The sequence below is a fragment of the Astatotilapia calliptera genome, chromosome 2 (assembly GCF_900246225.1).
Source record: "Astatotilapia calliptera chromosome 2, fAstCal1.2, whole genome shotgun sequence".
In the NCBI taxonomy this organism is placed as follows: domain Eukaryota; kingdom Metazoa; phylum Chordata; class Actinopteri; order Cichliformes; family Cichlidae; genus Astatotilapia; species Astatotilapia calliptera.
In genome coordinates, this window is record NC_039303.1 from 25,001,263 (window position 1) to 25,016,540 (window position 15,278).

At 39.9% G+C, this 15,278-nt stretch overlaps 1 protein-coding gene across 5 annotated transcripts; it reads right to left on the reverse strand.

Annotated features, from left to right (window-relative positions):
- Positions 1-5: 5 nt before the first annotated feature.
- tnip1 (TNFAIP3 interacting protein 1) lies at positions 6-15,008 on the reverse strand. 5 transcript variants are annotated; one of them, XM_026189643.1, is made up of 18 exons: positions 14,950-15,008; positions 10,528-10,710; positions 8,518-8,661; positions 8,310-8,398; positions 8,065-8,124; positions 7,226-7,435; positions 6,374-6,468; positions 5,841-6,003; positions 5,480-5,572; positions 5,293-5,358; positions 3,830-3,961; positions 3,585-3,713; positions 3,370-3,504; positions 3,160-3,285; positions 2,913-2,996; positions 2,303-2,518; positions 1,950-2,046; positions 6-1,744 (listed from the first exon to the last, which is right to left on the reverse strand). In XM_026189643.1, the coding sequence occupies exons 2-18, from the start codon at positions 10,673-10,675 to the stop codon at positions 1,644-1,646; spliced, it is 2,088 nt and encodes a 695-aa protein (XP_026045428.1). In that variant the 5' UTR covers positions 10,676-10,710; positions 14,950-15,008; the 3' UTR covers positions 6-1,643. The 5 variants fall into 5 exon arrangements, with proteins under 5 accessions (XP_026045428.1, XP_026045417.1, XP_026045439.1 ...); XM_026189632.1 differs by lacking the exon at positions 14,950-15,008 and adding an exon at positions 11,680-11,786; XM_026189654.1 differs by lacking the exon at positions 14,950-15,008 and adding an exon at positions 11,680-11,785 and having other exon boundaries at positions 7,226-7,396.
- Between the last annotated feature and the right edge of the window lie 270 nt (positions 15,009-15,278).

Consider the following 15,278-nt stretch of genomic DNA (forward strand, 5'->3'; position numbering starts at 1 on the left):
TAATGAGACATTTAGAATAGATTTATTAAGCCAGTCAAATACAAAAAGTCTCACATGTGCTTTTTTCCTACAGCAAAAAAAAAAAGAGAAAAAAAGAAAAAAGGCTAAAAACCAGGAAAATACATCTGCCATAAATTACAGCATACCTTTCAAAGTGCAATTCTGTTAATATCTCAGCTCTAGCCCATCCTGATTTTGTTCCCTGTTGATATCTTGCTAGATAAAAGTAAGCCATTTCAAACCTTTTTTTTTTCTTTTTTTTTTGAAGCCCTTCATCTGACTAGTCAAAATACACTATACTAAGTAATCGTAACTGGCATTCAGTTTAAACAGGCAAGGCTTGTTGATTTGGAGATCAGATTTAACTTTTTCCTAATAGTGTGACCTGGAGGTGTGGATCCGCTATCTGTTATTGCGACTTTGACTGCGTTAGAGCAGTTCACAGGTCAGTCGGCAAGGTGTGGGTTGCTGGTTGTTGAAGTGGATGGAAACAAAAAGTCGAGACATCCCGACAGAGGGTTTTATCCTCTGGGGTGGCTGTACTGCTGTAACTGGGTGTTTAACCACGGCCTACGAATTCTGATGAAAATCGTCCTCATTCTGCTCCTTGAGCTGAATTTGGATATTTTGTACTGCTAAGTACAACTCAGCGAGGTTATGTGACATAACAGGTATATGAGGACGCGGCTGCTGTAATCTCTTGGTACTGTGTTGGGGATATGCTGTGTGCAGTGGTACAGGATGCAGTGAGATGAGCATAAATATCGGAATGAGTGGTCAAATCAAGTCGAAGTGTTTAATGAGATTAGGTCCATCATCATGGGGGAGAAATTACCAAAAAAAAAAAAAAAAAAAATTGTGTATGTACTGCGTATTGTGTCTGATACAAACATACAATGTCAATAGCTACAATATATTGGGATTACACTAACAACATAGAAAGAACAGCATTACTAAAGACAATGATTTACACTTAGTCAATGCAACTATCAAAACAGCAGGTTATAAATAAATTATCAGTAATCACAATCATGTTTTTTTTTTTTGTTTTGTTTTTTTGGCATGATACCATCAAAATTCATTTCCCAAAATTTTTGTATTTCAACAACAACTTTTGAACAGTTACACAGTTAGGGGACAGTTCTATAACATCGATGGTATTGAAAACCCTCAAATCAATTAACATTCACATTGTAAGCTCTATGATTCAGTGTACCTATATAATCATTCATGGCTGGAATGAGTATATGTAGTCTTAGTCTTACTGGGGAATGGCTTCCTGTGACCCTACAAGTAACAAACTACTTGTTACATACTTGCAGATAGACAATCACATAGGTATATTGTCTGGAAAACAAAACAAAAAATCTATGTTAATTATTCCAACCTATTTAACAAATGACTTAAAGTTGCCGATTTAAAAAAAAAAAAAAAAAAAAAAAAAAAAAAAAATTAAACTATTTCATGTGTATATTCAGAATAGCGTCACAAATAGCCTTATAAAACGCAAGTATAAACAACATTACAATAGGATATCTACAGTTCAGTAGGAAAATTATAGATCAAATCACACCTTGTCAACTCAAAAACAAACTGATTTCATGCTACTACCCAGGCTCCTTTTAAGTGGGTACGGTGATGCTTTAGTGCTTTCCAGGGTCAATGTTCTGTCGCTCCCTTTTTCCAAATCCTGTTCCAGGTGCTCCTGTCGCTGCTGCTGCTGCTGCTGCCGCCGCTGACTGATCTACGGACACCAAAGTAACATATGAACATAAATAAGCCTTACCCCACTATAGTTTACACCTCTGAGCTGAAGAACTTTAAGCATAACTAATGACAAAATTTGGCTCATTGTTTTTCCACTACATTTTAAGAGTACATCTGTTTGAATACACACCATCATGTATTGTGCAATAGAAATAAATTACATATGACTGGTTGTATCTTACCTGCATTCTCTGGTGGTGGTCGTGAACTTTCTCCTACTGCTCTGGCCCCTCTCAACCCCCTCTCAGGTTGATTGAATGACAACTGCCAAGGAAAACCCTGATTTAAAAAACAAAACAAAAACAAAAACAGAACAATTCTGTTAAAATTTCTATTCTTACTCGTTGCAATCAGCAGCCCTTAAGTCTTTGCCATAACCTAATATTGGTTATTGAATGTAAGCGTGCTGCCCCCAGCAAGTAAGGGAAGTAGAGGTAAGAGAGAAATTGAAAAGAAAAAAAAAGAAAGCCTTGTTTCTTCAGTGAACCAGAGTCACTCCAGAGACAAAGACAGAGGGGCTTTAGAGCGCCCTTACCGGGGTAACGGGTTGGAAGTCTCGTACAGGGGGTGGTGCTGCGGCGGCTGCGGCTGCGGCACCTGCTGCATTGGGCATCCGGGGAGGGAAGTGTATGGGCCAACCTTCAAGGCCCTGCGGTCCCACCTGCACAAAGGGACCACAGTAGGGAGGGCTCAGCGGGCCGTTCACTGAGTCTGACGTGGGGTCTGAGGTACGTCTTTCCTGCTGCTGCCCCTACGAGGGATCACAAGTACACATGTGATCCCCAATCAGTGCTTTGTGGCTACTCTCAGCGAATGCAGCGGCCCTGTTGTGGCACGGGACGCTGCTGACCTTCAACCCTGCTGTGGTTCTGCCTCCCACTGAGGCGTGCCAGTGTTCACCTCGCTGCTCCCAAATGCACTGACCGAAACAAGCTAGCTGCAGTGAGGCTCTTGTGATTCGTTCGGCATGAACCTACTACAGTCAAGTCAATCTAGTCTTCCACCATTCTGTCACTAGGGGGCACTAGCCTGCAAGCCTATTGGCACTTTCTTTTCAGGAGCCACACTGAACAAATATTTCACCTACTCAGTGTGACAGCGCCCTTTAATCCACCATTTCAGTGTATATGTAACACTAGCAGTACCTGTTTGTGATGCTGCATCTGCAGTCTCTCCAGCTTACATCTCTCTGTACGCTCTCTCTGACACTCGTTCTGCGCCTGATGAAGCTGCGCCACACCAACAAGTACACAACAAGAAAAATAAAGCACCTCATATTAGGGCAGGTCAGCTAGAATAGCCACTAGCAGAAAAATGATACAAAAGCTAAAGCTTTCCTGGTCACATTATATACAGGGGGAAAAAATATATGTTACATGAGCACGATCTTACCTGATTGGTCAAATTAGTAATCTGACCCTGAAGTCTTTCAACTTGCCGCCTCAAGTCCTCTTTCTCTTCATTCATTCGCTCCCTGTCGCTCCTTTCTTTTCTGAAGTCCTCCTCAAAGATTTTTACCTGAAGTGCAAAGAAAGAAAAAGCAGCTGAAGGGAAATCCACACGTAACTGCAGGAGTGTGTGTAAATGTTCTGTTTATCTGACCTGTTCTTTAAGTACAGCAATTTGAGTGAGCAGCTCCTGTTTCTTAAAGTTGTTGGCCGCATCTGCAAAGTTGCCCTGGCCAGGAGGTTGTTGGGAGGATGAAGGTGAGTGTAGGTTTAAGGCTTCTTCTAAAGCCTGAATAAGACAAATCAATGTTACCCTGACAGAAACGTCCCTGCGCCCGATTACTCTTTTTGCATCTCTTCCACACTCACTCGGTTGAGGCGTTGGATCTCCTTCTCTTGGTACTCTCTCTGTTTGCTGAGGGGCACCAGCTGATCCTGCAAGTAGCGGATCTTCTGCTTCAGCTCGGCCGTCTCAGTGTTTAAACACTCCTTCTCCCCCTGGAACGAACGCGCACACACCCCATGGCTTTAAAAACACCTTTTCCACAGTCACTCTGTGCCCTGCTTTCGTTTAGACCAGTTTCACCTGGCCTTTTTCACATCTGTATTCTCACCTGGACATTTTCAATCTTGGACTTGGCCAGCAGCAGCTTCTTGTCATAGTCACGTTGCCTCTGCTCCCGCTCAGCCTCCAGCTCAAGCACAGTTTTCTGTGACTCGGCTAGCCGTTGTCTGAGGTCTGTGATCTGAGGAAAAGTGGCAATCTTTTAGTTTAGGAAATGATCACGCTGTTAAAGATCCATTTTTTTTTTATAAATTTCCATAAAGTGCCTAATAATAAATAAAACCGATTAAGTAATAACCCTCCGGTATTAGCTTCAGAAATGTTATCTAAATAGACAACTAAGCCATCAAATTCGCAAACACGCACTGCTGTTTTTGTGTAACATATGAACGAACCGAGTGACGCAAATGGATATATCTAGGGTTCTGTGGTTATAACCCAAAGCTGCACGGTGTCCCTGTCTGAACGAAGTGTGAATGTAGGTTTATACATAATTGTGGGTGTGCACAACATAGGTGTGTGAGTGTCAGTGTGAGAGTGTGTACGTCTGTGTGTCTCTGCTGCCCTCTGACTGCACCACAGCAGGAAGTCAGCGGGTACCGGAGAGGTAAGGGGAATTCTTACTGAAGTGTGACAGGCCTTGTGGTAAGCATGTTCAGATCGCAAGCTATTGCAAGATTGCACCTTTTCCACTGGACAAGCACATTTAAAAAAAAAAAGGAAAAAAAAGAAAAGAAAAGAAAGAACTAGACACATACACAGCTGCTTCTCTGTCAAGTCATAAACACAAACTTCAAAGTCCTGTTTGTTAAAGTTTTTTTCAAATTATAAAATGCTTTCCATCTGTCACTTCACCCATCATAGGTTTTTTTGCTTGTTTTTCTGTTAAATCACGATATTTTACCTAATTAATGTCACGATGCTCAGTGATCAGTAATATTTTTTCTTAGTTTGGCAAAACACTTGAAACTAACTTCAACCATCACTTGGAAAAAATGTTGCTACAGACACCAGAAGCAACTTTAATTCATAAAATAAGTAATTAAGACAATATTTGAACCCCACAGGTAACCAACCTTAGTTTCTTTATATGCTGAAATGAATACAGTGGAACTCTTTAGTTAAGTTTCAGCTTTTCATAGCATGTAATCCATTTTACACACAGATCACTGAGTGTGGTGTTATGGAGAGACACCCAATGAAATTTGTGACTGGTATCTCACTTGTACTGACACTTGTTAAATCACTCATACTGGGTACAAGTGATTTACTTTAAGTCCAACAGAGCATTTAACATCTCTTTGAACTAAATTGGACCAAACAGAGCTAACTGATGCAGGTGATTCAATATTTTGAAAATGTTAAAAGAAAAAAAAAGAAAAAAAAGAAAGAAAGGCCTGAAATTGAAAATAAGAAAAGAAATCTAAAATATTTTTAAATTCTTTTAAGCAGTCAAGAGCACCGTAACGCCTTCCCACACCCGTCACAGCAGCTGTAAAGTCATTACTGTACCTTCTGCTCAAACTGTGACTTCATGGCGTTCCACTGAATGTCCCACTGCTTGTTCACCTCCAGCACCTGTAAGAAGCCAGAAAGCGAAACAAACACCACTGAACATGTAGGAAACAAAATACACAGACTTTCCCCTATGGCAAAAGAGGATGAGCAGTAAGTAAGAAAGTAAGCAAGCAAGACTCACATCCTTTCTCTGCTTCTCCAAAAGCTTGATCTTCTTTTCATACACCTCGACATCACAAGGTTTAGTTGGGGTTTTCTCTGCAGCTTTTCCACTCTGGGGGGTTGGGGGAACATAAAATATTCCTAAATCCACAACATTACTACATTACGCACGTTGTAAGAGGTCACGAGTGGGAAATTCTCAGTCACAAGATTACTGTATTGAGAATAATTTAATTAAAGGTCTTTAAAAAGAACACAGATTAAAAACTGGTTTAGGTAAAAAAAAAAAAACTTCATAGAAATGTTTTAAATATGAAGCTACAGCAAATAATGTATGTATACAAATTTAAATAAATCAATTTTAATTAAACTGAAACTACCTTCTGCGGTGTGGTGGCCTCCATTTTGGGTCGGACAGCCGCAGATTCCTCCTTCACCGGCTCCTCTTTGGCCTCTGGAGTTTCAGCGTCAGGTGGCAACGCAGATGCTGCTGCCGCTGCTGCCGCTCCTGTGACCAACTCCTTAAGTTTCTGATTTTCCTGTCTACACCGGCATGAAAATGAAAATGATAGTGTTTGAGAACTAGGTCTCATTCTAAGACATGGCCGTCATCATGCTCCAGCTACTGGAGGCCTTCTGGGAAGAACCTACAACACCAGAAAGCCCTGGAGTAATCCCCTTCAGAAGTGAAAGCGCGCTGAATTGTTAACATCAAGGGCAAAGTAAAGATTAGGCGATAAATATTTTATTAACAGTAATGAGAATTTGACTCGAAATAAAATCAAACGATAAGAAGCAAAACAGTCCCACAAAAAAAAAGTTACAAAACAGATCAGAAGAAAAGAGAACAAGATGTCAGAGCGATAGTATTGTTTTATTTGTAGCACAGTCACATCAAAAGGAGAAACATTACCTCAGCTGTTCCAAGTCTCGATTCCTGATATGATGATCCTCTTCCATTTTCTTTCGAAGCTCATTGTTCTCTTGTCTGAGCTGCTCGCAGAGAGTCTATAAAGCCAAGAGAGGACAATATTAAACACCGTTCTGACATTTTCTTATTATCTGTACTCAATCATATATCCAGAAATGCCATCAACCCAGTGGCACAAAGATAAACTTATGTTGAGTTTTAAATTACATCGGAATGCAAGTCACGTGTAATAATCTAACAGATAAGGAAATGCCATCTGTTTTATCTGATAAATCAAGCTTTAGTTTCCTATTTTCATCCCATTAAATAACACTTTTGTTGCCCACAGGGTTTTGAGGAAAAATTAATGTTCCATGTAGTGAAAGTAGTGAGACTTTAAAAATATTTTATTGAATGTTTTAGAGGTTCTACACAGAGCACCAACTACGTGCAGCTTCATTTAATTTTTTTTTAAAGTTATTGAGTCTCCAGAATACTTGTTCTACCACAAAACACACTTAAATTACTCTTCAAGTTCTGAAACCACATCCGTCCGAACGAAGTATTATTGCATCTGTAGTTTTACTCTCGCGACCCGTCAAATCTCACACAAAAAAGCTTTTAAAGTCATCAAGTTATGCCGAGCGTGCCGTAGCAGTAGTATTTAGCGTGATAGTTTCGAGTTGCTATAACAAAATTCAGATTTTATATTTTTCTTTAACATGACTGATCATTGTATATACACTTGGTATGCTCTTGCACTATTACAACACTTATAAATCACTATTTATAATAAGCACTGTGGTGATTTGTCACATTTTTTTAGTTTTATGACACAGTAGTTGTGCGCAATACCTGTAGGAGGGAGGTCCTCTGTTCATTCTTTTGGACTTTCGAAGAAAGATGATGAAACTCCACAGCCATGCGGCCAAGGTGCGCTAACAGCTGGTTTGGGTTGGACTCCTCAGCAAATATGCTGAATGAGCTCTCAAGCCTCTTCAGCTGGCTTGCTAGCTCGATGTTCTCCTGAGGAAGGAGGGGAATTACTCCTACTGCTGACCCGGCCTGAAGATACCCACACAAGTAACCAGTCAGTCACCTGTTCTTCTCAAGCTGACTCAGTGAGCGTGTTCTCAATTACATCTCAATTATTTAAAACACCATTCTGTAAGAGTCATCGTTCTCTATGAAAGGGAGCAGCCGATTTGTATGAAAGGCAAACTAGTTGGTCCTGTTGGGTTTATTTTTACTCTCCACAGACTACAATTAGCTTTTCTACTTTCGCCAACATATATTTTAGATAGCAAGGTTGGCTAAATTTGTTAGAATATGTGACAGGCTGGCCACTAGCATAGGTTTTAACATGTTCACCTCAACACTGGCCTCGTGTCCTGTTAACACATCCCCTGGGATTTAGTATGTGAATGAATCAGCGGTGTAATTCTAGTCAGTGACAATCCTGGACTTTCCCCTGACTGACTCAGGCTGGAGCTACCAGTATTGAGTTTTTTGGTGAGTCAACACACCAAGGATGTATGTCCAATATTGAGGAAATGGCTATAAAGAGGAATGATTAAATTTAACCTCACTAAACCGAAACCTATACAAAATAATATCCTTTTAAAGGGTAAAGAATAAATGCTAAAAATAACCATATGATTCAAATAGATTTGAGCTATTCATCTGGTACGTACTGTCAATGCCTCTGAAGTCTTTCCCTCCATATTCACCACCTCAAACTCTGAAATGGCATCCTATAAAAAAAATATACACACACACACACACACACACAACTCGAACATGATCCCAAAAAACAACGACGAAGTGAACATTCTCCAGTCGGACGTTATATTTTAGGCCCTGATAATGCCTACATCTAGTCTTAAAATAATAACAGGGTCATTTCTACCTGAACAGAAAGCAGAAACAAATTATTTACATTGGGCTTCTCTGGCTGAAGAGTCTTTCCTAAACAGCTCGATTGCTCCTCCTTCTGCTCAGCTGTGGTATGTAAACAGGGTTTATTACCTGAAATACACCAAATGAATATTAATGGTAACAATCAGCCAAATGCTGGCCACACTGTGTAATAATCCAAAAATGTGAAGAAAAGTCTTCTTCGTTGCCTTTAAGTATGTGAAACCTACTTTGTGTCTCAGTTTGAATGGGCCCTCCCATACACAAACTGGCTGCGAAGCTGGACGATTTCAGGGCTTCGTTGTCTCTCACAAGTTCCTCCACTCGCTGTCGAAGCCTCGACGCCTCTGACTGAGACTCTTCCAGCAAATCACCTGCAGGTATTGGAGAGAGCTCGTCTCTATCTAGTAACACCTTCACTTAATCTTGCTTTGTTTCTACTGGCAAACCCTGTTGTCACTAAAAATATCAGCACAACAACAAACAACGTGTGACAGAAACTCTGTGAGAAAGTAAGGACTCGTTTAGTTAGTCACTGAGCCATTCACGTTGTTAGCATGTGAGTTTTTAACTGGATGACCAAAGCAGATTTTCAGGTTTCACTACATTTCACCATAATTGCTGAATGACACTTTAGGATATGATGCTACAACATCACATGTTGTCTTTGTGCCTATGTCAAATTTGTTTTAAATGACAAATGTGTTATTTAAAATGTCTGTTCAACTTTCTGCTGCTACAGAATTCAAGCTGAACAATCTCAACTTTCTGTGTAGAAAATTTTGGAAAAAACTTTATGAGCTTCCACTGTGACCAAGAAGCACATGGTAACTCGGCGCTCTAACATCAGTAAAAGAAAGCCACCATCGAAGTTGGAAATCCAGTGGTATTACGGACATAATGAGCCGAAAAGAGCAGTCTAACTGAAGTAGATGTTCCATCTTACTGAGCTGAGGATGAAGATCGTGACCAAATTAAAGGTAGACTCGAAACAAAGGACACAACTCCCCTCACTCACTGACAAAATCCCATCACAGGAGATACTTGTAGGTGTGAACACAGCTCTACCTCTAGCTCTCCCGACTACCAATAGCACTAAAACCAATGAGCTTATATATGTCACTGCCACAATAATAAAAATATTGATCTACTTTTAGTCCAAGTAGGCTGGAGAAATAATGGAAGAACACCCGGGAGGAAGAAACGACAACACCAAAGCCAAGTGGCTGGTGGATCTATGAGCACCAACCTCACAGAAAAAGTGCCAATCAAGATCACAAAGGCAGACATCCAGCAACGAGCCTCAAGAATGAAGAGCTAGACAGCACCAAGACCTAAAATAATTGAAGATGATAGATGAAGAAGCTAACACACCATGGACACCTGGCAGCACAAATAAAAGGGACTGCTAACAGCAGGTACTCCTCCGCACTGGATAACAAAGGCCAGAACAATCTGAGCATGAAGGATCCCCCACAAGGGTACAACACCATCAAACTACAAGCCAGCCAATTACCTGCTTAACATGGAAGATCAACTCAGGGTCTCATGAACTAGGCTGAGTGGCCACATGAGTCAATATATGACACATGCAGATCAGAAGAGCACTGGAAATAACAGCACTGGGTCCAAGGACCCACGTTGAAGGCTGTGCAAAGGAGCCCCGGAGACTATGTAGTGCATTGTCGACACAATCAAGAGGCTGGGATAGTGTACAGGAACATCTGTGCTACATATGGAATAAAAAGCCACACTTCTTGATGGGAGATACAGCCAAGGATGGGTGAGAACAACAAGCCTAAGGTCCTACGGGACTTCAAGTTCTAGACAGTCATGTGGCTGCTAACCATAGTGGTGGATGACAAAGAGCAGAAAAAGCCTCGTCTATCACAATGCAGCAGTGATAGACATGGTAATCCCAGTGGTGAGCACAATCTGAAAGCGAGTTCACAAGAAAACAAAAAAGTACCAGTGGCTGAAAGAAAAACTGGAGCAGTGTGGTAACAGGAGCATTAGGAGCTGTAACCCCAAGATTGGAAGAATGGCTCCAGCAGATTCCAGGCACAATGTCAGAGGTCGCTGTCCAGAGGAGTGCAATCCTAGATACTGCACAGAACTCTCAAACTTCCAAGCCTCTGGTAAAGGATCACCACACCCCCAGGAGTTGAAAAGGACTGACACACAAACAGACGCACACGGCCTTAACTTCAACTTGAGATAACTAGTCTTTAGAAACATACCTAAGCTCTTAAGTCCCTTCATCCGTTCTCTCAGCATGCTGTTCTCCTCCAGCAGCTGCCGATAGCTGCTCCCTCCTCCAGCCTCATCCCTGGCCTTGACCTCACTCCCACCCGGATCATAGATGCGGTACGGTCCTTTCCCCTCCATTGCAGTTGCTCACTTCCTACACATCGTCCTCTGAACTGTGGAAAGAATACACAAACTGGTATTTTTAACTTAACAAAAATATCAGAAGCTACGCAGCAGGAGACACAAGAACACACAGAAGAAGTCAGGAGTAGCTGACCTTTACAGAAAACAAAGAGTTTTCTAACAGGCTGAAAAAGTAAACAACTGGAAAAAGAAATCTTGGCAATTTTTACATTGTGAGGTTATATTTAAGTTCCGACTTAAAATTGTGTCAGTGACATAGGTGATTTGAAAGTATAACAGGTACACCACAAGATCACCAAATACGCTCGTACTCTCTCTCAAAGTTGAACACTTGAACATAAGATAAAGTTTTATAACAGGAGCTCGAAAGTAAAAGCAAATATGCTCAAATGACATTAATACCACCCGCTTTTTGTTTTATACTATACAGCGTGACACTAACGACCTGTTTCTAAGTTATCATTTCTAACAGGACGACTGTAGACTATGAGCGAAACGTTGGACGGAAAATAAAAATCCTCCGACGACTTTGAGAGGACAAATGCTGTACTATGAACCCTGACAGAGTCGGACATATGGCAAAAATGTGTTAGCTATGGTGATAGCATATTATGACAACTACAACGTTCTTATCCTGGGAAAAAGGGAACAAAAGCAGAGCAAAAAAATAACAAAACAAAACAAAATGTAATGCAAATCCAAGTAACACACATCTATCCAGGAGACCAGGCTCAAATACACCACAATCTAGCAAATGACAGCTACCTTGATTGGCTGAAGAAAGCTAATATTAGTTTTCGCTGTTGTCATGCAAATTGCTAGCAACATCCTCGTTAGCTGTCGGCTAGCTAACACTAGATGACTGTGCGGGAAACGAAGGTGCTAAACTCCCCTTATTTTTCCTCTACAGAGACTGTAATCGATTCGGTAAATCGCTGGAAACGCGGAGATAAACGCCAAGCCAAAACAACAAAGAGGTGGCTTTTTTTGCTCGGTACCTTTCAGCTCGCAGTGGCCTCTCGTCTGCCCAGACATGTATTGCGGAAGTGGTCTACTGAGTCTATGCTGTAACCTGGGAAATTCCACCTCGCAACGTTTGGTAAACAGCGATGATTGACAGCAACGTGGCCAATCGCAGCTCGGCTCTATCAGAGGGGCACCAACAGGAGCAGCTGACCTTAATGTAAACACTGGAGCAAACGCTCTACATGTATTCTAACCGTGGCGGTATTACCAGAATTGCCAAACCTGTTCACATGATCTACTTTTAGGCACCAATATCCATATATGGCAAAATAGTGAATGATGCAATAATTCGATGGTAAGTAAGACTCATAATAATAATAATAATAATAATAATTTTTAAATCCCCTATATTTTCTCTTGAATTTTAATCATTTTAATTATATTTCGTATTAACATTATTATTGTTTTTACTGTGTACTCACTGAACCCCGACTACCACTCCCATCCCCCCAAAGTCATGAGACAAACCCCGACCTTTTTCACTCAGTGACTTTTTCCCTCATTGATAAATTCAGAGATGGAGCTGGTGGGGGTTTCTGTGATTGCATCACATATTTCCTCTGAACTGAGAGGGCAATACGTTTTAGTTCGAGTTACGCAGATTTTTTTTTAAGCTGAACTAAATTATTGTTAAGAGATGTGTAATGATGAGTTTAGAGCTGGAAGAAAACTTGTTATTCCATCCACATTTTTATGCAAATGAAACACTGGATAAATTAAACATTTGTTTACATTTTTAAAAAAATGAGCAAATCGTAAATGTGGTTAAAAAATACATTTTAAAAAAGTAGTTTCCTGAAAAACGTTCAAACACACTGTGTTTTGTCTATTTCCTGATTAACTATCTAGTTGATCAAGAAATTGATTAGTTTTAACTGTGATATAACAAATAAAATGAAGATGAACTATATGTTTTATAAATAAGTTGAATAACTGACTTTTTGTTTTTTGAGCTTGTATAAGAGTTCAGCCTGTGAGATGTGAATATTACAGTAGTTATATTCTTTTTTCCCCAGTCCATTAGTATGAGGTATTAAGAGTGCACACTGTACCTATAACACAATCAACCCCAAATATTAGTTTTTTCAGTGCTGACCTAACTCTTTTTAATTAACCGTCCACTTGAGTTATATCTGTGTTGTCCCAGGAAAGGAGGAACACCCATATATTGTTAGACAAGGAAAACGTGTACAGTGCAAAATTAACAGACTCATCATTTATTGGATGGAACTTTTACTTAAAACCGTGTTTCTCACACATTGCTCACTGTATTTGACCAGAACTGTCCCAATTTTATTGAAGACCCCCCCAAGAAGGCTAAAATTAATCACTTGGAGCAATAGTGACATCTTGTGGGAATTAACGAACAGATAATCTGCGGTTATGTTTCTTCCTCAGGGAGTAATTTACGTTGTTCCTCTGGTAGCTGGAAACACAAAGTGTGATACTTGATCATTCAGCTTGTGGCTACACACAATCACACTGAACCACACAAGGATATTCCCGGCTAAGAAGCCTCCTGCGTAATTTGTAATAAAAATCTTACACAAATAACAAGTAAAACTGCCATACATGACATAATTTATACCAAACCTCATCTAATCTTATACTTGTGTTTAGCTTTTCTATTATTGTTACTTCCTGTCATGTAAAAACTCTACTGGTGTGTTACTGACTTAGTGTTAAAACTGCTTTAACAGAGAAATCAGCTTGACTTTCAATAGAATTTCCTTTTACTCATTGATGTCTTTGACTTAACTTCTCTGACAGAAAATCTTACTGTAAAGAAAGAGAATAAGTGAGAAAACAAGAGACAGTGGGTGGACAGCATGTGATTTAAGACAACACGCCTTATTTGAAAATCCTTTCACAAATCAGCTATAAATGCCCTTTTCAAGTCAAGTGAAAAATCACATGCTTCAACTAAAGCCACGTACAACAATGAAACAATAGGCATACGCACATATGCACACACAAAGGGTATCTATCCCTTTGGCCATAAAAGTCTGGTAAAAATGTGTGACTGTGGTCCCCAGAGAGCCATTTAGTGTCTACAGGAAAAAGCAACAGCACAGCTCATGTGGCTGTCACACACACAGAAGTTGTTTTTTCCTCATTCCTGTGCCTGCCAACATTTACATTGCCCATATTTTTTTTTTGGTGCAAAGTGTTTCCACTTCGGGCTGCTGTGGTGTGCAGAAATGATAAACAGGCTGATGACTCTGAGACTGCCAGAAGAAAACAAAAACTACAGGCCTGAGGATACAGGAAATGTCACCATCATTCAGTCTTGCTGGGTGACAAACTGCACACTTTTTCTTATGCTCCCACCAACATTTGACAATATTTTAAAGCACTGCACAAAGCTAGCAGAATGAACACATGGTATGTTTGTTTGTTTGTTTTTTTAAATGAGCAATCCTCAAATTTGAGCCCTTCTCTAAACCCTTTTTGTCTGTAGCACAGAGTAGGCACCTCACCCTGCTGAGACAGGGACGCTTTCTCATCTCCCAGCAGTGGAAATTAGCAGCTGATAGTCATTAGTTCTGTGCTACTTAATACAAAAAGTCCTTTTGTTAGCCGAGTAGTGACCAGCCATCGTTCTCGAGGCATTAAATCAGGGACATTATTGCTGCTGAGACTATCGCAATGCAAAAAAACCTCAAAAATTGGGCTACATGTCACTGGCAACAGATACAAATGTATTTTAACATTTTACAGGTTACTTACATCAATTTTAGTTAAAAAAAAAAAAAGTTGTAGACTTTATAAAATCCAAGACTTTGTATTAGCTTGACAAATACAGTTCGTCTAGGCCTGTGTGTAATGGATACTAACAGATTTTTTTTATGATAGTGAGTAAATCAGTTTTAAAGTATAATTTGAGTTCTTTTATCTTCAGTTTTTATAATCCACAACATATTGAAAACTGTTTTTAAATGGAAAAAACAAACGCAAAACAAGTTTTGAGAGTAATGATAATATACACTGTGGTCAGTATATACAACAGATTTTTATACAATATTTATCACAAATCTCTTCTTTTCTAGCGTGATGCATGTTTTCACTGTTCCATTTGCCCAAAACATTCTGTTGCAAACAAAGGGCAGCCTATAACTGAGAACAAAAACTGACCCACCCAAAACTATATTTTAAAAAAATCACATATCTATAAATATTCACACATCTAAAATATTCTTTACTTACATTTCAAATGTTAAAACAAATAAACAACAACTCACCCACACATTTAGCTCGTATCGGAGAGGCACTTTTTAAGGAAACTGGTGAATTGGGGGAAGCGATTTTACTGTGAGACTTGGGGAATTCCCATAACCCATAAAATGGCCTGATACTGAAGGCTCAGAACCTGGTGTGTGTCCAACTGTTTGGCCTGCCTTTGCCAACACATGAATGGAAAGCTGTATACATTTAAATCATTTATGTGCAGCAGCTTGCAGTTTGCAGCACATGCACGTGCTTCATATAAGGATGCATGGCAAAAAACCTACAATACTGAATGATACAAAAGAGCCACTGGGCACATAATGTGACAAGTATAACAGAGAAA

Excerpts from the sequence above, each read along its gene's own strand:
- tnip1 (XM_026189643.1), bottom strand. The coding sequence starts at position 10,675 with ATGGAGGGGAAAGGACCGTACCGCATCTATGATCCGGGTGGGAGTGAG. Across the intron at positions 3,505-3,584 it reads AGATCCAACGCCTCAACCGA|GCTTTAGAAGAAGCCTTAAA; the intron begins GTGAGTGTGGAA and ends TGTCTTATTCAG. Across the intron at positions 1,745-1,949 it reads ACCACCACCAGAGAATGCAG|ATCAGTCAGCGGCGGCAGCA; the intron begins GTAAGATACAAC and ends TGGTGTCCGTAG.